Genomic DNA, 21,286 nt, shown 5'->3' on the forward strand with positions numbered 1-21,286 from the left:
AGAGATAAACCACAGTGTGAGGTTATCAACCGATGGGTTGTGTGTCGGTGCACAGACCGTGGTCACGTGACTTATGTGAACCGCCCTCGCTGCTTCTTCTAAATGTGCAACAAATTAAAAAGGTGAAAAGGAAGCTGAAGTGAAACTGCAGGTTTCTCGCCTGTTGTTTAGATTTCACCGGAAACTTTGTGTTGTGTGTCGGAGGCGCTGAGCCTGAGCGCACACGCTTATAACTCCTGTGATGTCAGAGAGCAAGGACGACCACCTGTGGGACACGTGTGTGGTAAGATCACGCTTCTTTTCCTGGTGTGGACCGAGACACAAGGTCAGAGGTCATGGGTTGTAAATGAGGGAGAGTGAATGAACTTCTATTGGTCAGTGGTCACTGAAATGTGTGTGTGTGTGTGTGTGTGTGTGTGTGTGTGTGTGTGTGTGTGTCAGAGTTCAGAGGACGAAGGAAGGAGGATGAAGAGGCGAGAGAAAAACAGAGTTGCAGCTCAGAAGAGTCGCAAGAGACAAACACAGAGAGCCGACCTGCTGCATGAGGTGTGTGTCTGTGTGTCTGTGTGTGTCTGTGTGTTTGTGTGTTACCTCTTTAGCAGCATTAATACTGACCTGTCAGGACCAGTACACCTCATGGGGACCAGAGCCTAATGAGGTCAAAGGTCATTTCTGAGGTTATGGTTGGGTTAGCAGTAAAAGTAATAGAGCAGGATCACAAGATAACAACGAATTAGCAGCTATTTTCTCCACCAGAGTCACAGAAACTACATAAAACAGATCTTTCACAGTTTCTCCTTGTGCTTATTGATCTAGATTTCATTTTGCAAAAGCACCAAAGTAAACGAGAAGGTCCTGAGCCTTATGTCAATCATATGCATTTCTTCCTCTTCCTGTCATCCACCATTTCTTCTGGTCTTTTCTCCTCCTCCTCTCTTCCAGGCCTGTGAGCTGCTGGAGCAGAGGAACCAGAAGCTGAGGACCGAGGTGTTTACATGTTTACATGTTTACTCTCATTCCGGATGAAATTGTTGTTGTTGCGTTTAAAATCCGACAAGAGCCTCAAAACAATAACAGGACAAATAAATAAAGCAGTTGTTTTGTGTCTCAGGTGGATTCTCTGTCCGAGGAGCAGCGCCTCCTGACTGAAGCGCTCTCCGCCCACGAGTCTCAGTGTCCCATGATGCACTGCTTCTTCTCCTCGTCCGGCCTGCAGCCTGACAACATGGCCGCCTGCTCAGTCTGAGGTCAGGGGTCACGTCCCTGACCCCTGACCTCTGTATCATCTCTACAGCTGTAATCCACCTTGTGATGCTACAACACAACTCTAGAGGGCAGTGTTCACTATGATCAGAAATAAAGTGACAGATTTCATAATGGTAGTGAAGAGCGCCCCCTGGTGGCCACACTCTACATTACCATCACTGTGGTTCCACTTCTCTTTCAGCTTTCAGGGGGGAAATTAAATAATAGTAATAATAATAGTATTCATATTGTCACTTCACATTTGAAGAATGAATTCATCTGTTCCCTTTTAAAAAACTTATTTTGGGTTGTGACTGCACAACTTTTATTTTAGGTTTTTATTTCATTTTAGAGTCTGATAGACGTTTCCTCTGTTGTGTTAAAATAAATGAGATTGTGTGATGTGATGATCTGAGGTGTAAAATCTGTTCAGTTAAAAGGTTATGAAATAATATCTTATCTATCTACAACAGTATTACACAATAGCTTATTAGCAACTTTATTGCATTGAACCGGAGATAAAAACAGATTTTTCCAGGAACTGGATCAAATCCCAAAACAGCTCAGTTAATAATTGAACTTGAGTCAGAATCATGTGTTCTGGAGAAAAGTGAAGACTCATAAGTTCCAAATGGAACTTCTGGAACGTCACTGGTTGAACCACTTCACATTTTCACTCTTCCCTAATGGAATAAATACATATAACACAAACCTGTTGGACTGCAATGTATAGAAATATGTAGCTTATTGTTTATCATTATACATGTTTATTTTGATAGGAATAAACAGTCGTTTTCTGGGGCTGTTTTGATCCACAACACTGATTGCATTAGAACCACATTAATAACTGATTTATTAACTGTGTACATTTTTATAATTTTTTTGGGGTTCTATTTCCTAAAGCTCAACCCACTGTTGTGCATGTGCTTTTCAACCAGTGATTTGTTTGTGTTGCACCTCCTGACTGATGACTCTTTACAAGGGGGTCTAATATTAATATCAATATTAATAAGTATTATTTTAATTGTTTTAATATATTTAAATTAGGGAATGGTGATCAAACATTTGCGTTGCCAGAGCAGTATCTTAGAAAATGACGTATTGGGTCTTTTTAAAAAAAAAAAAAAAAAAAAAAAAACATTTTCTATTTATCAACAAATTAAAAAAACACATGATGATGAATGGAAACAGCAAAATGCCTGTTGTGTGTTTCCGACCACATGTTAGTCGCGTTGGAGGGAAAGAGAAGTCACATGGGATCGTCCCTCATTCTGCTGAAGGTCTCCAGGTCGGTCTGAAGTCACAGACGCGTCAGAGAGGTTCTATAAACTCTGCTTCACCTGGATCTGTGGTTTGGTAACGCTGACGGACACTTGCTCAACGTCACAGTTCCCCATCCTCACCACCATCGCATCATAAATCATGGTTTGAAATCTGCTCGTGGTTTTGTTTTCCCTTCCTCTTGCACTCTGAGGTGAATGAACAAGATGCTTACGCAGGAACAAAGGTGTGGATCCACCGGATCTCCTCTGCAGCCGTCTGGGAAAACCAGACTCTTATTCATCAGAGAAACAAGAGAACAGTTGATGTGTGGAGAAACGTTTCAGGTGGAAGGAACAGCTGGTTGTGGGATTGTCTCTCAGGTCATCTCCACGGACAGGACCTGAAGGCGAGGGACACGATTCTGGGGCTGGAGGTTTCCAGTTTGACCAATCACATTCGAGCAGCTTTGGTTCCCTGCAGGTGAACAGTTCAAGTCACGTTTATCTGAACTCACCTTGTGCGACCCCACCCCTCTGGTTTGTGCGTCTGTTCTCACTCCTGCAGGAAACTGACGTCAGATCAGATCAGATCCTAAATGAGTCCGTCCACAGCAGCACAGCATCGCTGACAGGAAGCAACATGTCGACCTGAGAGTTCTCCTGAGGATACAGGATGGAGCCAGCACCACCGACACACACAGCTTGGACACAAACACACACACACACTCATACATAATCACACACGACTGGGGAAATCTTGGTTATTGTCACAAGTCGGATCTTTAAGTGTCATGTCATAACATCACCTGTAGGCTGCGCTCTGCTGGACTCAGCTGTTTAAATCATAGTGTTTGCACATGAATGTTCTGTGTGACGACACCGTGAACTTTGACCTTTGACCTCCACATTCTAATCAGTTCATGTTTGAATTCCAGTGAACATTTGTACAGAAAGTGAAGAGATCCCCTCGAGGCGCTGTTGAGATGTTGTGTTCACAATGGGAGTGATTCTCACCAGATGGGTTCGGCCTGAGTCGGAAAAGCAGGTTGAACTTTTCTGCTGCAGCTGTTTTGCTGGAATTTCTTTTATCTGCTGAGAAACTTATCTTCCAATCAGAGATTGGATTGACTTCATTTATTTCTGCAAATTTCTCGCGAAGAGGAAAGTGGTTGCCAGGGTTGAAACGACACACACACACACACTCACAAACACACACACACACACACCGGCAGTAACACAGCTTCCCAGTCAGATAAATACAAACCGCCTCTGCTAAATTATGGTATGCTTTCTTTGTAATTTCTCTGGAAGAACAACAAATGGTCAGAGTTCCAGACCCTGATGATTCTCAGGAGATACAAATGTTTGTGTTACTCAAAGTGTTTGAATGTAGACACAACTTAAATCCACAGTGTTGAAAGAAAAGTCCACTTTGAGTCATGATAAGTACACGGACCTGTGTTATACATGTTGTTGACTCAAGGCCACAGGACGTTTCATCTTCTTGTTTCTCCGATAACTTCAATCAACTCTTTTAGAAACTTTTTGACTCATTACTTATGAAAATTGAGAAATCCAGAGTCTTGGATGTTTCTTGATTTAATTAGGAAACATCACACCCACACAGAAACATGCACAGCGTTGCAGCTCTTTTCCTTGAAATGACCACTGATGCAATCTGCCCACTCCTTGCTGATATCTACTTCCTGGCATCTTGTTACATCATGATGTGACTGTTCCTCTCATGATGGTTTATTATAAGCAAGCTACTGTAAAAAGAATCTTCCTGAAAACGATTATTTTAGAGACAAATCGTATCTCAAGATCATCAACATGGAGCCATTCAATCTAGGATACACACGCTCGACCAATCAGGAGTCAGTCTCAGCTGTCAATCATGACGTCTCCGCCCATTTTTGTACCATCAAATTAAACCTATAATAGCAAACATAACAGAATCTCACCAACAACCATCAGTGAGATAAGAGCGACCTGAAATGACTGAAACAAACTTTGACAAACTTTTGTTGGATTTTTTAAGTTTGATAATTGTCCCATCTACTAACATGGAGGAGGCTGGATTCAGGAGCTGTACTGCAGCCGGCCACCAGGGGCTTCAGTTGAGGAGTCTGAACTTTTGTGACCTGTGGTTGCTCGTCCCACATGAGGTATTGTCCAATATGGGGCAAAAGTATGCGCACCCCCGCACACACACACAAGCAACCACACAAAACAACACACAGACACACACGCACACACACACACACACACACACACAAACACACACACACACATGTAAAGGGAATATTCTTTGTCATTCTCTTGACTGATGCAACTTCGGCATATGCAGAGATGACATGACTCATGTAACGACAGTGTCCTAATTTCTGAACTGCAACTTCCTGTGAGTTGTGGTTAAAGACCACAGCTTCATGCACCAACGTGTGTGGTGTGTGTGTGTGTGTGTGTGTGTGTGTGTGTGTGTGTGTGTGTGTGTGTGTGTGTCACAGTCACATGAAGCACCTCAAGTGAAATACATTTGTTGTATGCACAGTGTTATGAACCATAGAACCTCTCACTCACTAACTGATGTGGGAACAATCACACTCACCTGACATTTTCCAGATGGGCCGAAGGTGAGAACACAGACGTCTGTGGCAGAACTCCTGATTAAATAAATAGATTAGTTAGAAGTATGTCAATAAGAGTCAAAGAATCGTGTGCTGACATTCGTTGGTTTATTTAATTGTAATGTCATCACATGAAATGAATAGACAGAGAAGGTAACATCTCAAGCTCCACAGAAACTGTTTTAAAAGTATAATTTATCTTTATATGTGTTTAATGATATTATGTGATGTTAACCCAGGTTTTTAAGGATGTATTATTATTATAACACATCTAGGGTCAGTTCCTCAGTTTCATCCGTGGAAGACGTGTCAAAAACGTCCTGCGCTGAAGGTGGTGAAAGACTCTGAGATCACTTCCTGTGGAGATGTTCGGAGAGCGCCTCGCCCCTCAGTGACCTCGCTGACGGCGCCGGCTGAATCGAGAACAAACGGCAGCGGCGTCAGTTTTTCACGAGGTTGTGTTGAAACTTCTGACTTCCGTTTCTGCTTCAGCCTCGAGTGTGTTGACCAACTACTTCTCCACCAGCAGCTCGTCAAGTGATCAAGGAACCAACAGTAAACAGTTCAGTTCTGTGATCGGAGGTTATTTGTCATTTATTTCCGCGATAACGACACCAGGGAAACTGAGTTCCGCAGGATTTCTGATAATAATCAACATAAATCAGCTTTATGTCAGATCCTGTTCAGACCAGTGGAGGCTCTGCTGCCGGCGTTCCCCCCCGATCATTTCATTAAGCCCCTCACACACGACAGCTGAACCTTGGCTCAACTGTGCAGGTGAAACATCCACTTTCTGGTTTTTCTCCTTGGATGAGTAAGATGAGCTGATTTTAATTCATCCCTCTGTTATAATAACAACAACACAAATAAGTGTCACTACAGGAAATCAACATGCACAGACATGAGTAATGACAGATATGGAGTCTTGAAGAACAGGAGAGTTCATATCTCCGCCAAGGACAAAAAGTCCCCTCACGCAAAAACACTCAAATTCACGGGAACCGGACTTTTATTTGATTCTGCACCAAATAAGACACTAAATAAATATCAGTCCACTAAACATGTCTGATTATTTTCATCACGATCCATGAATTCTTCTGTGAGAAATCAATTAGAATATGGAAGAATCTCACAATGCTATAAAGGAAGAGTGAGAAATGCCAGGTTGTGCATCCTGGTCCAGATCCACACCTAAATGTGTTGGGTTCTTTTCCGACCCAGGCCACTTCCTTTCACCAAGTTTAGAGGAAATCTTCCCAGTTGTTTTTGCATATTCTTGTTCACAAACTAACAAAAGGTTAAAAAACAAAACAACGTATAAATACTGTGCATGTGTCTCAGCATCTCGTCGGTTTGTCGGGTCTGAACGTGTTTCCTGTTGAAGTCGTTTTAATGGACGTCTAATCCCCCAATTACACAACCGGCTAATTGGCACGAAGCCGTAAAATCCCTCCCACCAACAAACACAGAGAATCACTTGATCCATGTGGGCTTGAAAGTTGAAATCCTGTGGTTTGACCCCACCTGTCTGGCACACGGAGGTGATGAAAACATGGTGTTGTTCTGCTCCATCGGGCTGCGGCGGGTCGGAGAGTCATCCGGTTAAAGATCCATCATAAACTCACTTCTTCAGAACGGGGGGTTAGGAAATGAGAAGGTTTTCCATGAGGTGTTTTCAGGTGAACTGCGGAGCGGTGGAACAGTGGGCGGTGCTCTGTGTGAGGGAAACGTTTCAACTTGATTCTGTTGTACTTTGATACAAACTGGTATGTTAAATACAACTGATGATCTTGCCTGAGATCAGATTCCTCCCTCTGTGCTCTGCTGGAGCTTCTTCCTCTGCTCGCTGCTCGGTTGTTATGTTGCGTTATGATAAATGATATTCACGTACAGATAACGTTCGGTTTTGATTAAATTAACCACGAAGACAAGACGAGTCCTCAGAAGAGATTTTATTTAGAGGAGTGAATAAAAAGATTCTCCGCAGGATTCCGGCGATGTTTTGATTCCGATGCAGAGATCACGTGTCCTTGTTGACGGGACATCGACGTCTTCTGACACGCCCCCTAATGACCAATCCCAACAGAGAGGGGCAGTTGGCCAATCAGAGCTGACATCATCGGGAGGGGGGGTCTTAAAGAGACAGGAGTTCAAACCCAGTGTTTGAGACAGAGGCTGAACAGAGGAGCTGCAGCAGCGGAGGAATGATCGGTTTTCTGTACAATAATACAGAAAAATTATCAAGGTGAATATGAGCAGAATGCGTCTTATTTAAAAAAGAGAGAGAGTGTTGAACATTTCTGCAGTTGGTTGATAATTAAACTGTATTTCACAGATTGTCTTCACAAACATTGAGTCATATCTGATCAGCTGGTGCACGCACACACACACACACACCTCTCTCTCTCTCTCTCGCTCTCTCTCTCTCTCTCTCTCTCTCTCTCTCTGGACGGACTACATGTCCAGTCTTGTCTCTCTCTCTTCAGCTGCTCTAATTTGCATGTAAGTTTTCTGGTTTTCTGGCTCCGGTGAAAAACAAGAGATGTGAAAGGAAGGGACGACCCGATGTGTTAAAAGTTTCGTGGCCCTCTGGGAATATAATTATCTGGTTTTATGGAAAGAGTATTGTTGTTTTTCTCGTCTATTTTTCCAGATCTTTTCCTTCTTACCTTTTCATCTTTTTAAAACACAGCAGGGTTCGTACTGATGCAAGCGAGGGGTTAGTGTGTGTGTGACGTGTGTGTTACTCAAAATGAAACAACAAACAGCCGCTGAGGGGCTCATTAACTATTAAAGCCTATTATCCCAAGATCTAAATTAAATTATATAGTTTTATTACTTTCTTTTAGATGAAAATATGTTACACAGGTGAAAATTCTTCTACATTAGAAACATATTTTAGAAAAATAGACACTAACCTCAGACATTCATTAGATTTCTTTTCCTGAACATTAGTAATTATAAGATTCACAAACATAGTTCCTATTGTCCAACGTTAGCACTCGTTATTGACTGTACATTGTAAACAGCGTGATATAGTGATTATTATTATTATTATATATATATTGATAATGTGAAAGGCGAGTTCTCGTCCTCTTTTCTGCAGCTTTGTAAAACGTCAAATAAAATGTGGACCTTTAGTTTCACATCATAGTTCAGTTCTAATCATTCTTTGAGTGTTGAGTTTTTCTGAAGACGACAACGTGACAGTTTTCATTTCAACACATAACTTTAATTAACAAGGTATCAAAAACAGAAATTGACGGATCACAGAGATGGAAGTACACGTTGGCAGCAGCAGAGCGTTTATACCTGACAGCCTGTGGTTTATTCATTTGGACGCCGATGCCTCCAGCAGTAGGCACAGCAAAATACACACAACTCAGTGCTACGACTCGACAATTAACAGCCACAACCACAACGCACACACTTTGAACACACGCAGACGCCTGCGTCCCTTTGACCGTGTGACTCTCAGACACACACACGATACACAATAGAAACCGTCTTCCACAATTCAACAACCTATTTATTTCCCTTCTCTTGTTGTATGTACAGATGTTGTGTAGCATGCACACACGTTTCTGGACAAGTTGCAGTTACTTGCAGTGATGGTGCTCGACAATAACAGTGAGTCTGAGTGGAGGGCGGGAGAAATATCAGTGGATCATCCAAACACACATGATCTGGTCTTGTGTAACTTCAGAGTCAGGCTTGTGCCAAAAGGTGACGCAACACTTCTGATACCTAGCTAACGATATCCAGTGAACACAACTTTCAAACCGACAAATTTTAATAAATACACTATTATAAAATAACAACCTATTTTATTTTTTTTGCTATGTCAAAACCAAAGGAGGCATCTGGTGTTTATATACAGTGGCACAGAGTCAACTCAATGTACAAGATTCTAGAAAACACGTCTGAAAAATAACACTCATGTAGCTTCATCGTCACAGAGGATGTAAAAACAACACCAGGTGTTTAAGAGGGAACGCAGTGATAATTAAAGTGTACTTGTGAAATTACACGATTCACTTTTTCTTGGACAATTTTCCCTTCGGCACATCTCAAACGTTTAAGTAAAGTAAAGTATCGTCTGCATATAGGAGTATATCGATATTTATACTTTGTGTTAAGTCCAGAATCACAAACCCTGACAGCAAATACAATTTTCCCTTTTGCAACTGTTGCTGCTACTGTGGCTGACGGCCCACAACCAGACTTAGGCTACATCCTTTCTATATGTAACCAGCATCTTCAAACTAAAGCGATCTCTGTCCACACGAGCGGTTTGATCCCCGTCACGGTGAAAAGGAGCCTCGCACTCTTTCAGAGGTTAGCTGTGAAACAAGCCAATAAAATAAACGTACAGTGCGACTCCTGCAGCCAGCGCACGACCTGAGTGGTTAGTGGTAGCAGCAGACTGAGTAGCTCACGTTGTATAAAGGACGAGCAGACGGGGTTAATACAACAGCGACAGTAGTTTCTTAATAAATATACAGATTTTCATACAACAAGCGCAAACAACATTGCTTTTAAAGTCTCGCAGCTCAAACTCACTTGTGCGTGTGTGTGTGCACGCTCACACGTCGCTCTGTAACTACGTTCTTTGTGGGTGAACAGATAAACGTGTGAAATCACTTTGGTACAAAACTCGGACACTAACTCAGACTTTCATCTTTTCAAAATACCTGTAAATAAAAAAGACAATCAATGATCATTTAGTTCTTAGTGCTTTAGCATCGCCTTGGCCCTGACTGTTTGAAACATGCGACGCATGTCCAGGTGCTGTCCATTGTATGTCAGCTGTCCAATCAGGTATCAGAGAGCGGGGGGGGGGGTCACTCCCTGTAGCAGCGATGTGGATGCTGAATGAGTCCGAAGTCGTGAGAGCTGCTCATAGGTCACCGGGACAGTGAATGTGGTCGAGGGACAGGAGTCCTCCGTCGAGGGGGGACAGTGTGGACATGGAGGAGATGGAGGAGATGGAGGAGGTGGTGGAGGCGGTGGAGGAGGAGGTGATGTTGTGGAGTTGTAAGGTGCTCTCCTTGATGTGCTGCATGAAGAGGTTCCTCTCGTCCTCGGGCGTCTGGCCGTTCACCGCCCGCACGATGCAGGTGGGCCGGTGCAGGTTGAGCATGTAGACCAGCTGCTGCTTCTGCTGCTTCAGCTCCTCGATCTGAGCCTTCAGGTCCGAGTTCACCGACTCCAGCTTCTCCGACTCCTGCAGGGACAAGGACGGACATCAGGTCAAACTTTCCTCTTATGCTTATTTGTCAAATCATTCTTCTGTGTGATTTGTTGTGTGTATTCAATGTATTCATTTTAAACTTGATGTAATGGGGACATTCATTAAAACTTCTTCTTGACATTTATGTCTGTGATTGAAAATGTGGAGAAGGTTTGATGTGAACTCGGTTCAGTGATGGAAGTTAAAAAGTACCTGCTGCAGAGTCTCGGTCTTCTCCTTCTTCTTGTTGCGACACTTTGCAGCAGCGACCTTGTTCCTCTCTCTCCTCCTTTTCCTCCGGTCGGGCTCCTCAACCATCGACTGAAAACCAGAGAGATTTACAGACCGTGAACATTCGACCCTGCAACAAGCCACCGCTCTCATTTGGTGAAACCACCCCCCCCCCCCCCCCCCCCCCTCCCCTGTCGTAGAGCTTCCCCTCTGACTCACGTACCTCTCTATTGACCCCGGATCCTCGGGCGGGCTCGTCGAAGGCCCGGTCCGAGCAGGAGCTGGCCCCGTCCGAGCTCATGTCCACGCTGAGCCCGTTGGACAGGCGCTTGGTCTGGATGGCGAGCCGCAGCTCCTCTTTCACCATGGGGGTGTAGTTGGTGAAGTCGTCCAGGGTGAGGCTGCCGGGTGGGGACAGGCAGGGCACCAGGGCGGAGTAGCTGATGTCGGCCAGCGAGGGACCCGAGTGCTGCAGCATCATTCTGGAAAGAATCAAGCAGACCAGTCTGAGTCACTGGGAACACTTTGGATTTACTCACTGGGAAACAAACTGTAGTAACTAGAAAACAAAACTAACATTTAAAAAGAGCTCATGAAGACGGGAAGGTGATAAAAAAAATACATTAAAGCATGAGAGGGTCACAATCAAGTTAAACCACTGACAAGTAATTAAGATGAATGTAATATTAGTATTTAATATGTGAAAATAAATAAAAACAAACATGTAAAATGCAGCATGAGAGTTTGGAAATATTCAAACACAAGATGTTGAATTCAAGATTTTATCTTCTACAAGGCAACAAAACAAATATTTGCTCATATTTTGAGCGCCCATGTCATAAATACCTGGAGATAATCATTTCTAAGTGTTTGTTGTGTGAGCGGAGCAGTGACTCATGGAGAATTATGACAGATGGTTTGATAAGAGGATTATAATGTTCAGCTCAGTGAAACCAAAACAAACAGTCTGTATCATAAAGGAAACATAACACGAGAAATAATAGAATTCATTTTATTTAAGGTAAACTACTAATTAAAGTATTTTCATATGGAACTCAGTCGTTTTTTTGTTTCTCAAAAATTTAACTTTATTATGAATTAAAGCTATATCTGTTTTAATTATTATTATAACTGTGTTCTTCATTTTCATTTTCCAATCATCTAAAGTTGCTATTGATTTTCAGTGTAAGTTTTTTATCATCTCTATACATATCATTCTAAAAAGTGAGAATAGAAACAATAGTTTTTCCTCCAAATTAACCTGAGAACCTTTAAAATGAATGAGAATCAAACGTCTGTTGTCTCACAAAAATTATTAAAAACAACATTTATATAAAATACTGTAGTTTTCCATGTGAAGTATCAACAAATATAAGAAAAACAGCGAAATAAACTTCAGTTCTCTAAACTTATTTGTCCTTTGTTTAGGTTGTTGGGCCTGTTGATGAGGTTGTGATGTAATAATGTTAAGTTGTGTTTCTGTCTGCTCTTGTGAGTGAGTTGTGTTAAGTCTCTGTTGTTATTAAAATGTATAATAAACACATCTGTTCTCTGAACACATCCATGTCACTTTGAAGAAAAGGCAACAGGCTCTTTAAAGTGTATTGTTTTCTTTTTATCTAAATTACTGTGATGTGACTTAAATCACAAATATCTGTTAACAAACCCATAACAACTGTTATTAAATCAAATCAACTCTTTCTAATGGAGGATTCCAGCGGAGACTCGGAGCGAGGAGGTCTCTGAGTCTCTGTGGGATCGAGATGAAAGCGGGAGAAGCGAGTTGAGAAGTTGGGCTGAAGTGTCCCGGGACACCGGAGAGCGCACCGGGACTCTTCCGCTCCTCTCCCCGGGACAACACAGCCTCCCCGCGGCCAGGGACAAGAGGAAACACCGCCTCCTCCTCCAGCGAAGTAAAAGAGGGACCTACCTGTGTGAGGTGTCGGTGGCCGGATGAGGTGAAGTGAAGTCGGGTAAGTTTTTCCTCTTGTCGTCGCTTCGCTCCTCGCGCTGCTCCGTTCGTAAAAGTTGCGCTTGTGTCCGACGCGTTGCATCACACGAGTATTTAGAGAAGCGTGGAGGGGGAGTGGCCTGGTGACGCAACCAGGAATGTAGCGAGGGAGGGAGGGGCGAGGGAGGGGTGAGCAGGGAGGACAGAGAGCAGAGGGGTGACGTCATCCTATTTATAGACTGCTGTGGCTGTGATGATGCAACTCAGCAAGATGGAGTCTGCGCCATAACAGGAGAGCTCTCCCTCCTCTTCCTCCCTCCTTTCCTCCTATTGCTCCTCCACACTTCCTCCTCTCATACCCCTCCCTTACTTCCTCCTCTTTCTCCTCCTCCAATCTTCCTCCTCTCATCCCCCTCCCTCCCTCCCTCCCTCCTCTTCCTCCTCGAATTCTCTTCCTCCTCACTCTTCACTCCCTCTCTTTTCCCCCCCTCCTCTATTCTCCCCTTTTCAGCACCTGTCCTCCTCCTCCTCCTCTACTCAATCACTCCAGAGTCTCTTCATCTTTTCTCTGCTCCATCCCCCCCCAGGCTTTTCATCTTCTTCCCCCCTTTCTTCCTCATCTCTTTATCTTCCTCTCTCATCTGTACACTAACTTTTAACTTAATTTAACTTTTGAAAACTTTATTTAACTCTTGACTAAATTGAACATGTATTTCTTCTTCTTCTTCTTCTTCTTCAGCCGTTTCCTTCTCTCTTTCTCTTCTCTCTCTCCATCCTCACGTTCTTCTGTGGTCACATCTCATCAGTGTGAAACCAGGTTCCTCACAGAGACACATTGATGGTTTGTTTGATTCTTGACATTATGTTAAATCCTGATGCTTCACTCGTCGGTAAGTGAAGAAACTCCTGATGTTTCGTCCCCTGATGGATTTACTCACGTGTCTGAGCTGCTCGTAGAACCTGCCTGTGGCCGTGAAGTGGCTTCACTGTAATCCACCACATTCTGCGTCTTAATGAGTCTTAATCGGTTGATCTGCTTTTCTCGCCGGCTGGAGCAGATGGAGGATTTCCTGAGAGCCGCTGTGAGACGGGACAACTTTGTTTTACTGGAAATAGAAGTTAGGAGCTGGTTGTGATGGTACAAGTGAGATAAGTATTGGTAGCGGTGCTGATTTCACTGGAGTAGTTTGTCAGTGGCCTAACGATAAACCACAGATCTGCTGTTAACGCCAGGTCGACTTGAGGAAATCTAAAGTTTGAGAACGCAGTTCGAAGTTTGACTTTTACGATTAAACCACCCGATCGACCCTTCCCTTCCTCCGCCACCTCTTTTTCCTCTTTTTCTGTCATTTCCAGTTCAAAGCCGGTGACGGACGAATCCCAGAAGCGTCCGGATTCTTGGACTTTCAGTTTTGCCACCTCCAGCGTCTTTCTCAGAAACATTTCAGCGTTCAGAAATTGTGAAATGTGGAAATAGGCTCATGTGTTGGCTTTACCCGAAATGAGGATTACAACAGGAAACACGACCTTGAACTGGCACTGAACTGACTGATCTAGAAACTTCTATATATCTGATGTCAGTGTGACTGTGTGTGACACTGTGTGTGTGTGTTTGTTAGGGTGTGTGTTTGTTCACTCAGCCGTGGTCACACACTGTTTCCAGGGAAGCCTTCTCACTGAGCTGTAAACACGTCCATGTTGATTTTCCACTTTGTGTCGGGCTCAGATAACTCAGGTGAGATGCAACTGCTGCTGTAAAACAGTTAATGATCAACCAGTCGGTGTTTCCCGGCTCAGACACAGAACCTTCACATATCTGAGCTGCTGATGGAATTTCATCGTCAGGTTACAGGGTTGAAATCACAGAGTTATGAAAACATGAAACGTCTGTTCTCAGGAGGAGTTATGATTAGCTCGTTGTGAAAACTGAAAACTTGACCAATTGTGAGGAAGGACGACTGATGAAATTGTTAAAGTTTAAATCTGGATTATCACATGGAATGAATTGTTTTAATGTTTTCAGGTTGTCCCTTGAGACAATGTCTTCAGATTTGGTTGAAGTGTCAACTTGGACTCAAAAACGCACTGAATCGAAGGTCAAGGCACAAAAACCCACTTGACCTCAAGGATGAAGTGATTGGAACGTTGAGGTCAAAGGTCACTGTGTCGTCTCTGGATATATGTAGTTTGAAACTTCACTGGTTGAGAGGAAAACAACCTCTGTGCAATATTTCTAGTTCAACCAACTAGGTGCCATATATGGTTTGGTTTTGCAATAGTCGAGAGTGTCGGCCTCAGTTGAGGAAGTGTGCATCACTTCTATCATATAAATATAAAAGCTGGAGTTCCTCAAAAGCTTCATCTGTAAAATATGTTCAGCAGTTAAATGTGACATGTCCGGTTTGTCACAGCTCAGCTCAGAACACAACTTCAGCTTTTCAGTTCTGGTTTTTCTTTTGGTTTTGATTCAGGTGAAAAGACATAGATGACTCCAGTGTTACTGGACGTGTGCCTTGTGGACTCTCACCCACACAGACACACAAAGACACACAGACACACACACAGGCACACACACACACACACAGACACACACAGCGGCTCTCTCTCAGGCCGCAGACACACGGGTGTTGAAAAGTTTAAGAGGTCAGTGTGCTGATCCAGATTGATGCTGCGCTGCGTGAAGTCATCGCTGACCCTCTCGACTATAAATACCAAATGATCGGAGCGCTAACCCGCCGGCTAAATATTACATTCTCTATTTTTATATTTGAAGTGGTTTGTTGCCAGTGCAGCTGTGTGTCGTTTATTTAAAAAAAGACTTACAACATTTAAGATTTTTGAATATTTCGCTGAGGGATTTATGTTTCAAACAATCTGTTTCATATTGATTTTAAATGGGATTTCAAACAGGATGTGAAACTGGTTCTATTTGGTTTGAGGAAGATTTTGATCGTAAAATGTTATTTGTCATGTTTTATTGCATAATTTCCATGAATCAATAAATGATGAATTAACTGAAAATGAACTATTACATCACCTAAATACAAGAATCCTAACTGACAGGGATGAGTTGAGTTGAGTCCTTGTACCGACACCTAAACTGTACTGGTCTGACTGGGCCGCTCCTGGGCTGTGGCACCAGTTTGATGTCATAACTCCCCCACTGACCAGAATCAATTAAAAGACACTTTGAAAACAACAGAATCCACGAAACAGATCAAAAACAACCAAGATACAAAAGTCGGATCTGGGCAGAGCCTCAGAGGCCGAGAGGCAGCGTCTCCTCCTCCACCTCCTGATCTCCTCCAGCTCCTGATCTCCTCCTCCTCACCTCCTGATCTCCTCCAGCTCCGGATCTCCTCCTCCTCACCTCCTGATCTCCTCCACCTCCACCTCCTGACCAGGGGAACGGTAACAAACAGAGCAGAGCACAGGTCGGCCTCATATCAGCCGTGAAACCTTGTTCAACTCCAAGATTTCACTTTCACCCGCCGAGCTGCAGGGTGCGTTTGCTTCATGGACCTTCCACCTCACCCGGGGGGAGATAAAGAAATGAACTGGGAGTTTCACTATGAGAGAACAACACCGGGTTGTCAGGGAGTTTCTCTGTGGAAGAGAAAGTGAAAAGAAGCAGAGGCAGTGAAGCTTGAATCACTGGTCAGAGTCTGAGGCCTCAGGAAAACACTTGAATTCCAACAGTCGCTCCAGAGAATCTCACCAAGGCTCCTTTATTCAGTCAAGTTTGATATATCTTACTATAATTTAGATGATTTTTCTCTGATTAAAGTCCTAATGTCATAATGAGCTGGTGACTAGCGACTGGTCACATTTATTTTGTAGCTTGTGGTTTTGTATTTTGAGCAGTTTGGATTATTTCATTTTTTTTTAGGTTTTAAGAAAATCTCAGAAACTGGGATGTTGGTGAAGTCAGATCAGAGTTTCCTCTCGTCACTCTCCTCAGATTCTCAGCTTCTCAGATGAAAGGGTTTTGTTTTGTTACAGTTTTCTCATTTCCCAGCATTGGCATGTTGATGGTAACTGGTGTTGGAGGAGCTGGAGGCCCTTGATCGCCCCGGTGCCTCTTCCCGGTCCCCTGCTGGTTGCCCGGTAAATCCATCGCCGAGGATGAGAGGCTTTATTTCCCGGAAAGAAAGAGGGTGACGTAATCTGCTCCTGGAGGAGGAGGAGGAGGAGGAGGAGGAGGATGAAGATGAGGAGGAGGAGGAGGAGCTGTTGTTCAATACTCTGCCACTATAGAAGAGTTGTATAGAAAACGTGTCCTGCTGCAACAGATCATAAAACCACCATAACGCAACTGGTAAAAATAATCAATACAAATAATGTAATAGTGATAGCATTTTAATATTTTATATATACTGTTAAATAAGAAAAAATATATATATTTGTTAAATCATTATATTACACTTTATATTTTATAACAACATCATTTATCTTATTTGTTAATTTGTCATAATATAATAACATTTGTTTATTTATTTATTTATTTATCAGTGACCTTCTTATTCTCACTGCAGATGACGTCATCTCTTCCGGGAAGCAGCGGCTCTTCCTCCTCCTCCTCCTCTTCTGTCTCTTCCTCCCCAACACGGGGAATCCGGGAAATCCCCCCCTCCCTCCTCTCTCTCTCTCTCCCCCTCCCCTTCCCCCCTCCTGTCTCTCGCTCCCCTCCCCTTCCCCCCTCCTCTCTCTCTCCCCTCCCTCCCTGTTTCCAGCATCACGCCACAGATGATGCTGCAGGGTGTGAAACATTGATGGAGGTCTTCATCTTCATCTTCCTCGTCCGGCAGCTCTTTACTGTTCGTGTCAATGTGCTAAACGGATCCTTTGCACTTTCGATCTGAGTGATTCATCTGGTTCCTGTAAACGGAGCCGATGACGCGCTGCAGTGATTCTGCAGGTTCACGCTGCTTCGTTATGTTTCTGCTGGTTTTAATGTTTGTGATTCTGTTAATTCTGATTTCACGAAACGATCTAAACGTTAAAAAACAGATCGAATAACATGTTATTTTATCATAGGGCTGAATTTGTTACCTTATTGATTAAATCAGTCGTTAGACATTAAAGTGACGTTGATCAGATTAAATTTGTTTAATGTCTTTTTCTTTTTGCAGATCAAACAAAACAAGAACTAAAAAATATATTTTCCCTTTTTCATATTCAACCGTGCTCTGTTGTTGTTGTTGTCACAGTATCATATTCATACAGTATCACAGTATCATATTCATATAGTATCACAGTATCATATTCATATAGTATCACAGTATCATATTCCCAGAGTATCACAGTTTCATGTACAGTATCACGTAGTATCAGGTCACAAATACATTTTCACTTTGCTCTAAGTGAATAAGTCAAAAGACAAGATGTGTCATTCTGACAAAGAACAAACACACAATTATATCATTTAAACAAGTTTTTAACTGGTTATGAAACATCTCATTTGAATATGAGTACACGAGTGAGTCCTGGATATTTTTATTGTTGGTGAAGTTTACTCACTTTCTACTAAATGAAACTAAAGATGGATTTATTGGTTTGTTCGACTCTGATATTTCAGATTGTAGGTTTTAATAACCCGCGGCTGCAGCTGTGATGAGTTCATATTTAAAGTTTCTTCACTGTGTTGTGATGAAACCTGAATCCAGGACTTTCTCTGTGTTCCACTCATTTCATTTAGTTTTACTTCCTTTAACTTTGACTTCACTCTTTGTTTCTTTAAGTTAAAATTCTATCAGGGACGAGACTTTGTTTGTCTCAGGCTCTAAAGACTTTGTCAAATCTCTACACTCGTGACACTGACACACACAGGGGGTCGCACACATGCCCCCCCCGATGTGAGGATGGTGGTGATTCAGAGTTAAAAACAGGCCCAAGATCAGAAAGTAACAATCGGCAGCTTCATGAACTTTGAGCTTGATGAGATTGTGTTGTTGTCGACATTCTGAGACAGAGTTGTGTATCTTGTGTGTCTCTTTATGGTTGTTTTTCTCTGTGGCCATGGTGACGGTTTCCACATGTTGTTGTCTGTGGTCATTCTCTCTCTCATTCTCTCTCTCTCTCTCTCTCTCTCTCTCTCTCTCTCTCTCTCTCCCTGCGGCTGCTTTCACGCACTGAACTCTGGGTAATTTCCTGATGATCATTTCACCTGTTTTTCACCTCATTGTGAATCTTCTCTAGTTGTGTGTTTTGTGTCTTTTTTTGCAGTTGTGTTGTTTTGATTCTCCTTCGATCCTTTCACTGCCCTGTTGTGCGAGGCTTCATTAAAGTTTCACACTTGCTCTGCATCTGTTTGTGGTTTGTTTGAATGCGTGTGTGTGTTTTTTTGTGTGTGTGTTATCTAATTTGATCATGACACTTCCGTTCCTGTTTGTTGTAGATCTGAATCTCGCTGGTTGTGTAGCTTCCCTCAGGTTCACGATCACTTTCACTGGTTTTGCTTCCTCTGTTGTTTCGAGGTTTTATCATATTTTGATTCTCTTTGCATTTGATTGATTGACTTTCCGACAAGTTAATACTCTTCTCGGATGTTAGATCTTTTCCGTGCAGTTAGTGATTGTGTAATGTGTTGTGTTAATGTGCTGTAACAGTGTATTGGTGTGTAGCGGGTCAAAGATCACACACTGTGATCTCATATAAAAAATAAACAGTGTGGTTCAGTGTTTCCGTGTCAGATTGTCGCTCCACGTCTCTTATCCTGTTTCAGTCACGTGTGTTTTTCAGATCAGTGAAGTTTGGATTAAACTTCTTCCTCCGTCTTCTCAGGTTGTGTTAAAACTTTCTGCTGCTGTGACTCACTTCTTCTGGAAGCAGCTTTAAGTTTCTCTTCACACGGAGAATTTGTTGTTGTTGTGATGCAGACTTCAAAATCACAGACTTCAGTAAATTAATTAAAAAAACTTAGGGTGAAATAAAAAGATATAAAGAATATTAGTAACAAAACTGACAAAGTTTAGAGTCGACGGGATAAGTAGAAAAAACTAATCAGCACCAGAATAAAACCAGATTTAAGATTAGAGACTAAAAAAACTGGTTTTAAATCAGATTTAAAAACTCATGGAAGGAAAAACATGAAAATATCCCTTCATGAAGATTATAATAACAATAAAATCTTAAAATTTGTCCATTTAGTTCATGTAGATCTGTGGCAGAACGAAACTGATCTCAGAGCTGAAGTCACTGCAGATATCTGATTATTTCCCCTTTGTTTAAGTTTGACTTGAATTCTGATGCAATGACCCAGTCCCCCCCCCCCCCCCCTTCCAGGGCTCATTCAAGTTTAATCTCTCACACACACACACACACACAGACACACACACTTCCTCACTGCTTTCTAACCACAGAACATGCAACAGAAGAATATAAAACTGAGCAGGAAGAAGTTCAGAAGGATCATTTCGATTAAAGAAATCATAATTACACTATTAATAGTAATCATTATTTGTTATTGACTTCCTGCTCCTGCTGCCTCCAGGTTGAAAACTTCTCGTCATCTTCCTGCAGCTGATTTTTCGGTCCCTTTGTTTCCTTCTTCCTGAGTCAGTGGAAAGTTCCATGTAGGGCGAAGTTAATGTGCATGTTGAACATTCCCGAAACATTTCCAGTTTTGAATGACTTCTGCCGTAATGTTTTCATCCTTGTGTGTAGTGGTGGAAGGACGTGTTGAGACTGCACCCCCGATCTGATAATTCAAACCAGTTTCACCGCCTCCGACAAATAATCCTGAAGTGTGACGGGATCTCAAATTCTGAATATACATTAATGATTTAAAGATATTTTAAATTAACAGAAAATCATCTCCTGCGTGAGCCAGTGAGAGAGAACGTTTCTTTATTTGTACAAACAAATGACCTTTAAGGCTCAACTAAAGTGGCTCAACAATAAGAACTTCTGTTATGTAATAAAGTTTAAACCAGTTTAAAACAGTTTGTGCTGCACAAGCTGTTTCTGTCAGAAACATAATTGTCCTCTGCACCTTCACAGCTGCAGCTCACAGCCCTCCTGTTCCTGTGAACTCTGAATCTCCTTTGTTCCGTCTCCTCTCCGCTGCAGCGACTCGTTTCCCTGCAGGCAGATTCAAGTTTCATCATCGCTTTCACACCACGAGCGGGTTCACACAAGTTGGTTCTGCATTCCGATGCTGCTGGAGTGTTACCAGAAGCCGTTTGTCAGGTTAGGATTTCTCAACAGAGCGAAAACCACGGTGACATGTTTACGCTCGGGTTGTGCAACACAGAAACAGCAATGAAATTGCAAAAACCTGGATGTCTGTGTCCTGTAAGCAGAGAACAGGAACCAGCATCACATGTGTTCACCGACCGGACCCGAACATCGTCTGTGGTTTCACTTCCAAAGGTCGAGCTCGTCGTTTGTGTGGATTTGACCTTTGAGGATGTTGAATCAGCAAATTTAGACGATTGCATCACGGCAGGTTCTGACTGAGCCGATTAAACTGGAGGTGAAACGATCTGAATACAAGTTTGAGGAAATCAAATAGAAACAAAAGGGAACTGAGAAGCACACACACAGAGCTGTGTTGTGTGTTTGTGTGTCTGTGTGTACTTTGTGGATGAGGAAACAGCGCCTGGTATTTCCTGGCCTGGTGACACTGATGAGAACAGTCGAGTGTGTTTCATCTCACAAATCGATTCTGCCAACAGGAACCGTAGAATCTGATCTGAGGCAACCGGAGAACGTTTACTGTCAGGCCAGGTCG

General features: G+C 42.7%; 2 protein-coding genes and 1 long non-coding RNA gene across 3 annotated transcripts; 1 reads left to right on the forward strand and 2 right to left on the reverse strand.

Moving 5' to 3' along the window:
- The first annotated feature begins 19 nt into the window (after positions 1-19).
- batf3 (basic leucine zipper transcription factor, ATF-like 3) lies at positions 20-1,652 on the forward strand. The gene is made up of 4 exons (XM_053445376.1): positions 20-283; positions 442-546; positions 943-987; positions 1,112-1,652. The coding sequence occupies exons 1-4, from the start codon at positions 242-244 to the stop codon at positions 1,244-1,246; spliced, it is 327 nt and encodes a 108-aa protein (XP_053301351.1). The 5' UTR covers positions 20-241; the 3' UTR covers positions 1,247-1,652.
- A 790-nt stretch (positions 1,653-2,442) lies between these two features.
- LOC128460270 (uncharacterized) lies at positions 2,443-6,964 on the reverse strand. Its single transcript, XR_008342192.1, has 3 exons — positions 6,662-6,964; positions 5,119-5,173; positions 2,443-3,208 (listed from the first exon to the last, which is right to left on the reverse strand). It is a non-coding gene; the product is annotated as an uncharacterized LOC128460270 (long non-coding RNA).
- Positions 6,965-8,347: 1,383 nt separating this feature from the next.
- Positions 8,348-12,647, reverse strand: atf3 (activating transcription factor 3). The gene is made up of 4 exons (XM_053445378.1): positions 12,532-12,647; positions 10,825-11,083; positions 10,584-10,691; positions 8,348-10,364 (listed from the first exon to the last, which is right to left on the reverse strand). Exons 2-4 carry the CDS (start codon positions 11,080-11,082, stop codon positions 10,038-10,040), a joined length of 693 nt encoding a protein of 230 aa, XP_053301353.1. The 5' UTR covers position 11,083; positions 12,532-12,647; the 3' UTR covers positions 8,348-10,037.
- Positions 12,648-21,286: the final 8,639 nt, after the last annotated feature.

This window comes from Pleuronectes platessa, chromosome 17 (assembly GCF_947347685.1).
Source record: "Pleuronectes platessa chromosome 17, fPlePla1.1, whole genome shotgun sequence".
Lineage (NCBI taxonomy): Eukaryota > Metazoa > Chordata > Actinopteri > Pleuronectiformes > Pleuronectidae > Pleuronectes > Pleuronectes platessa.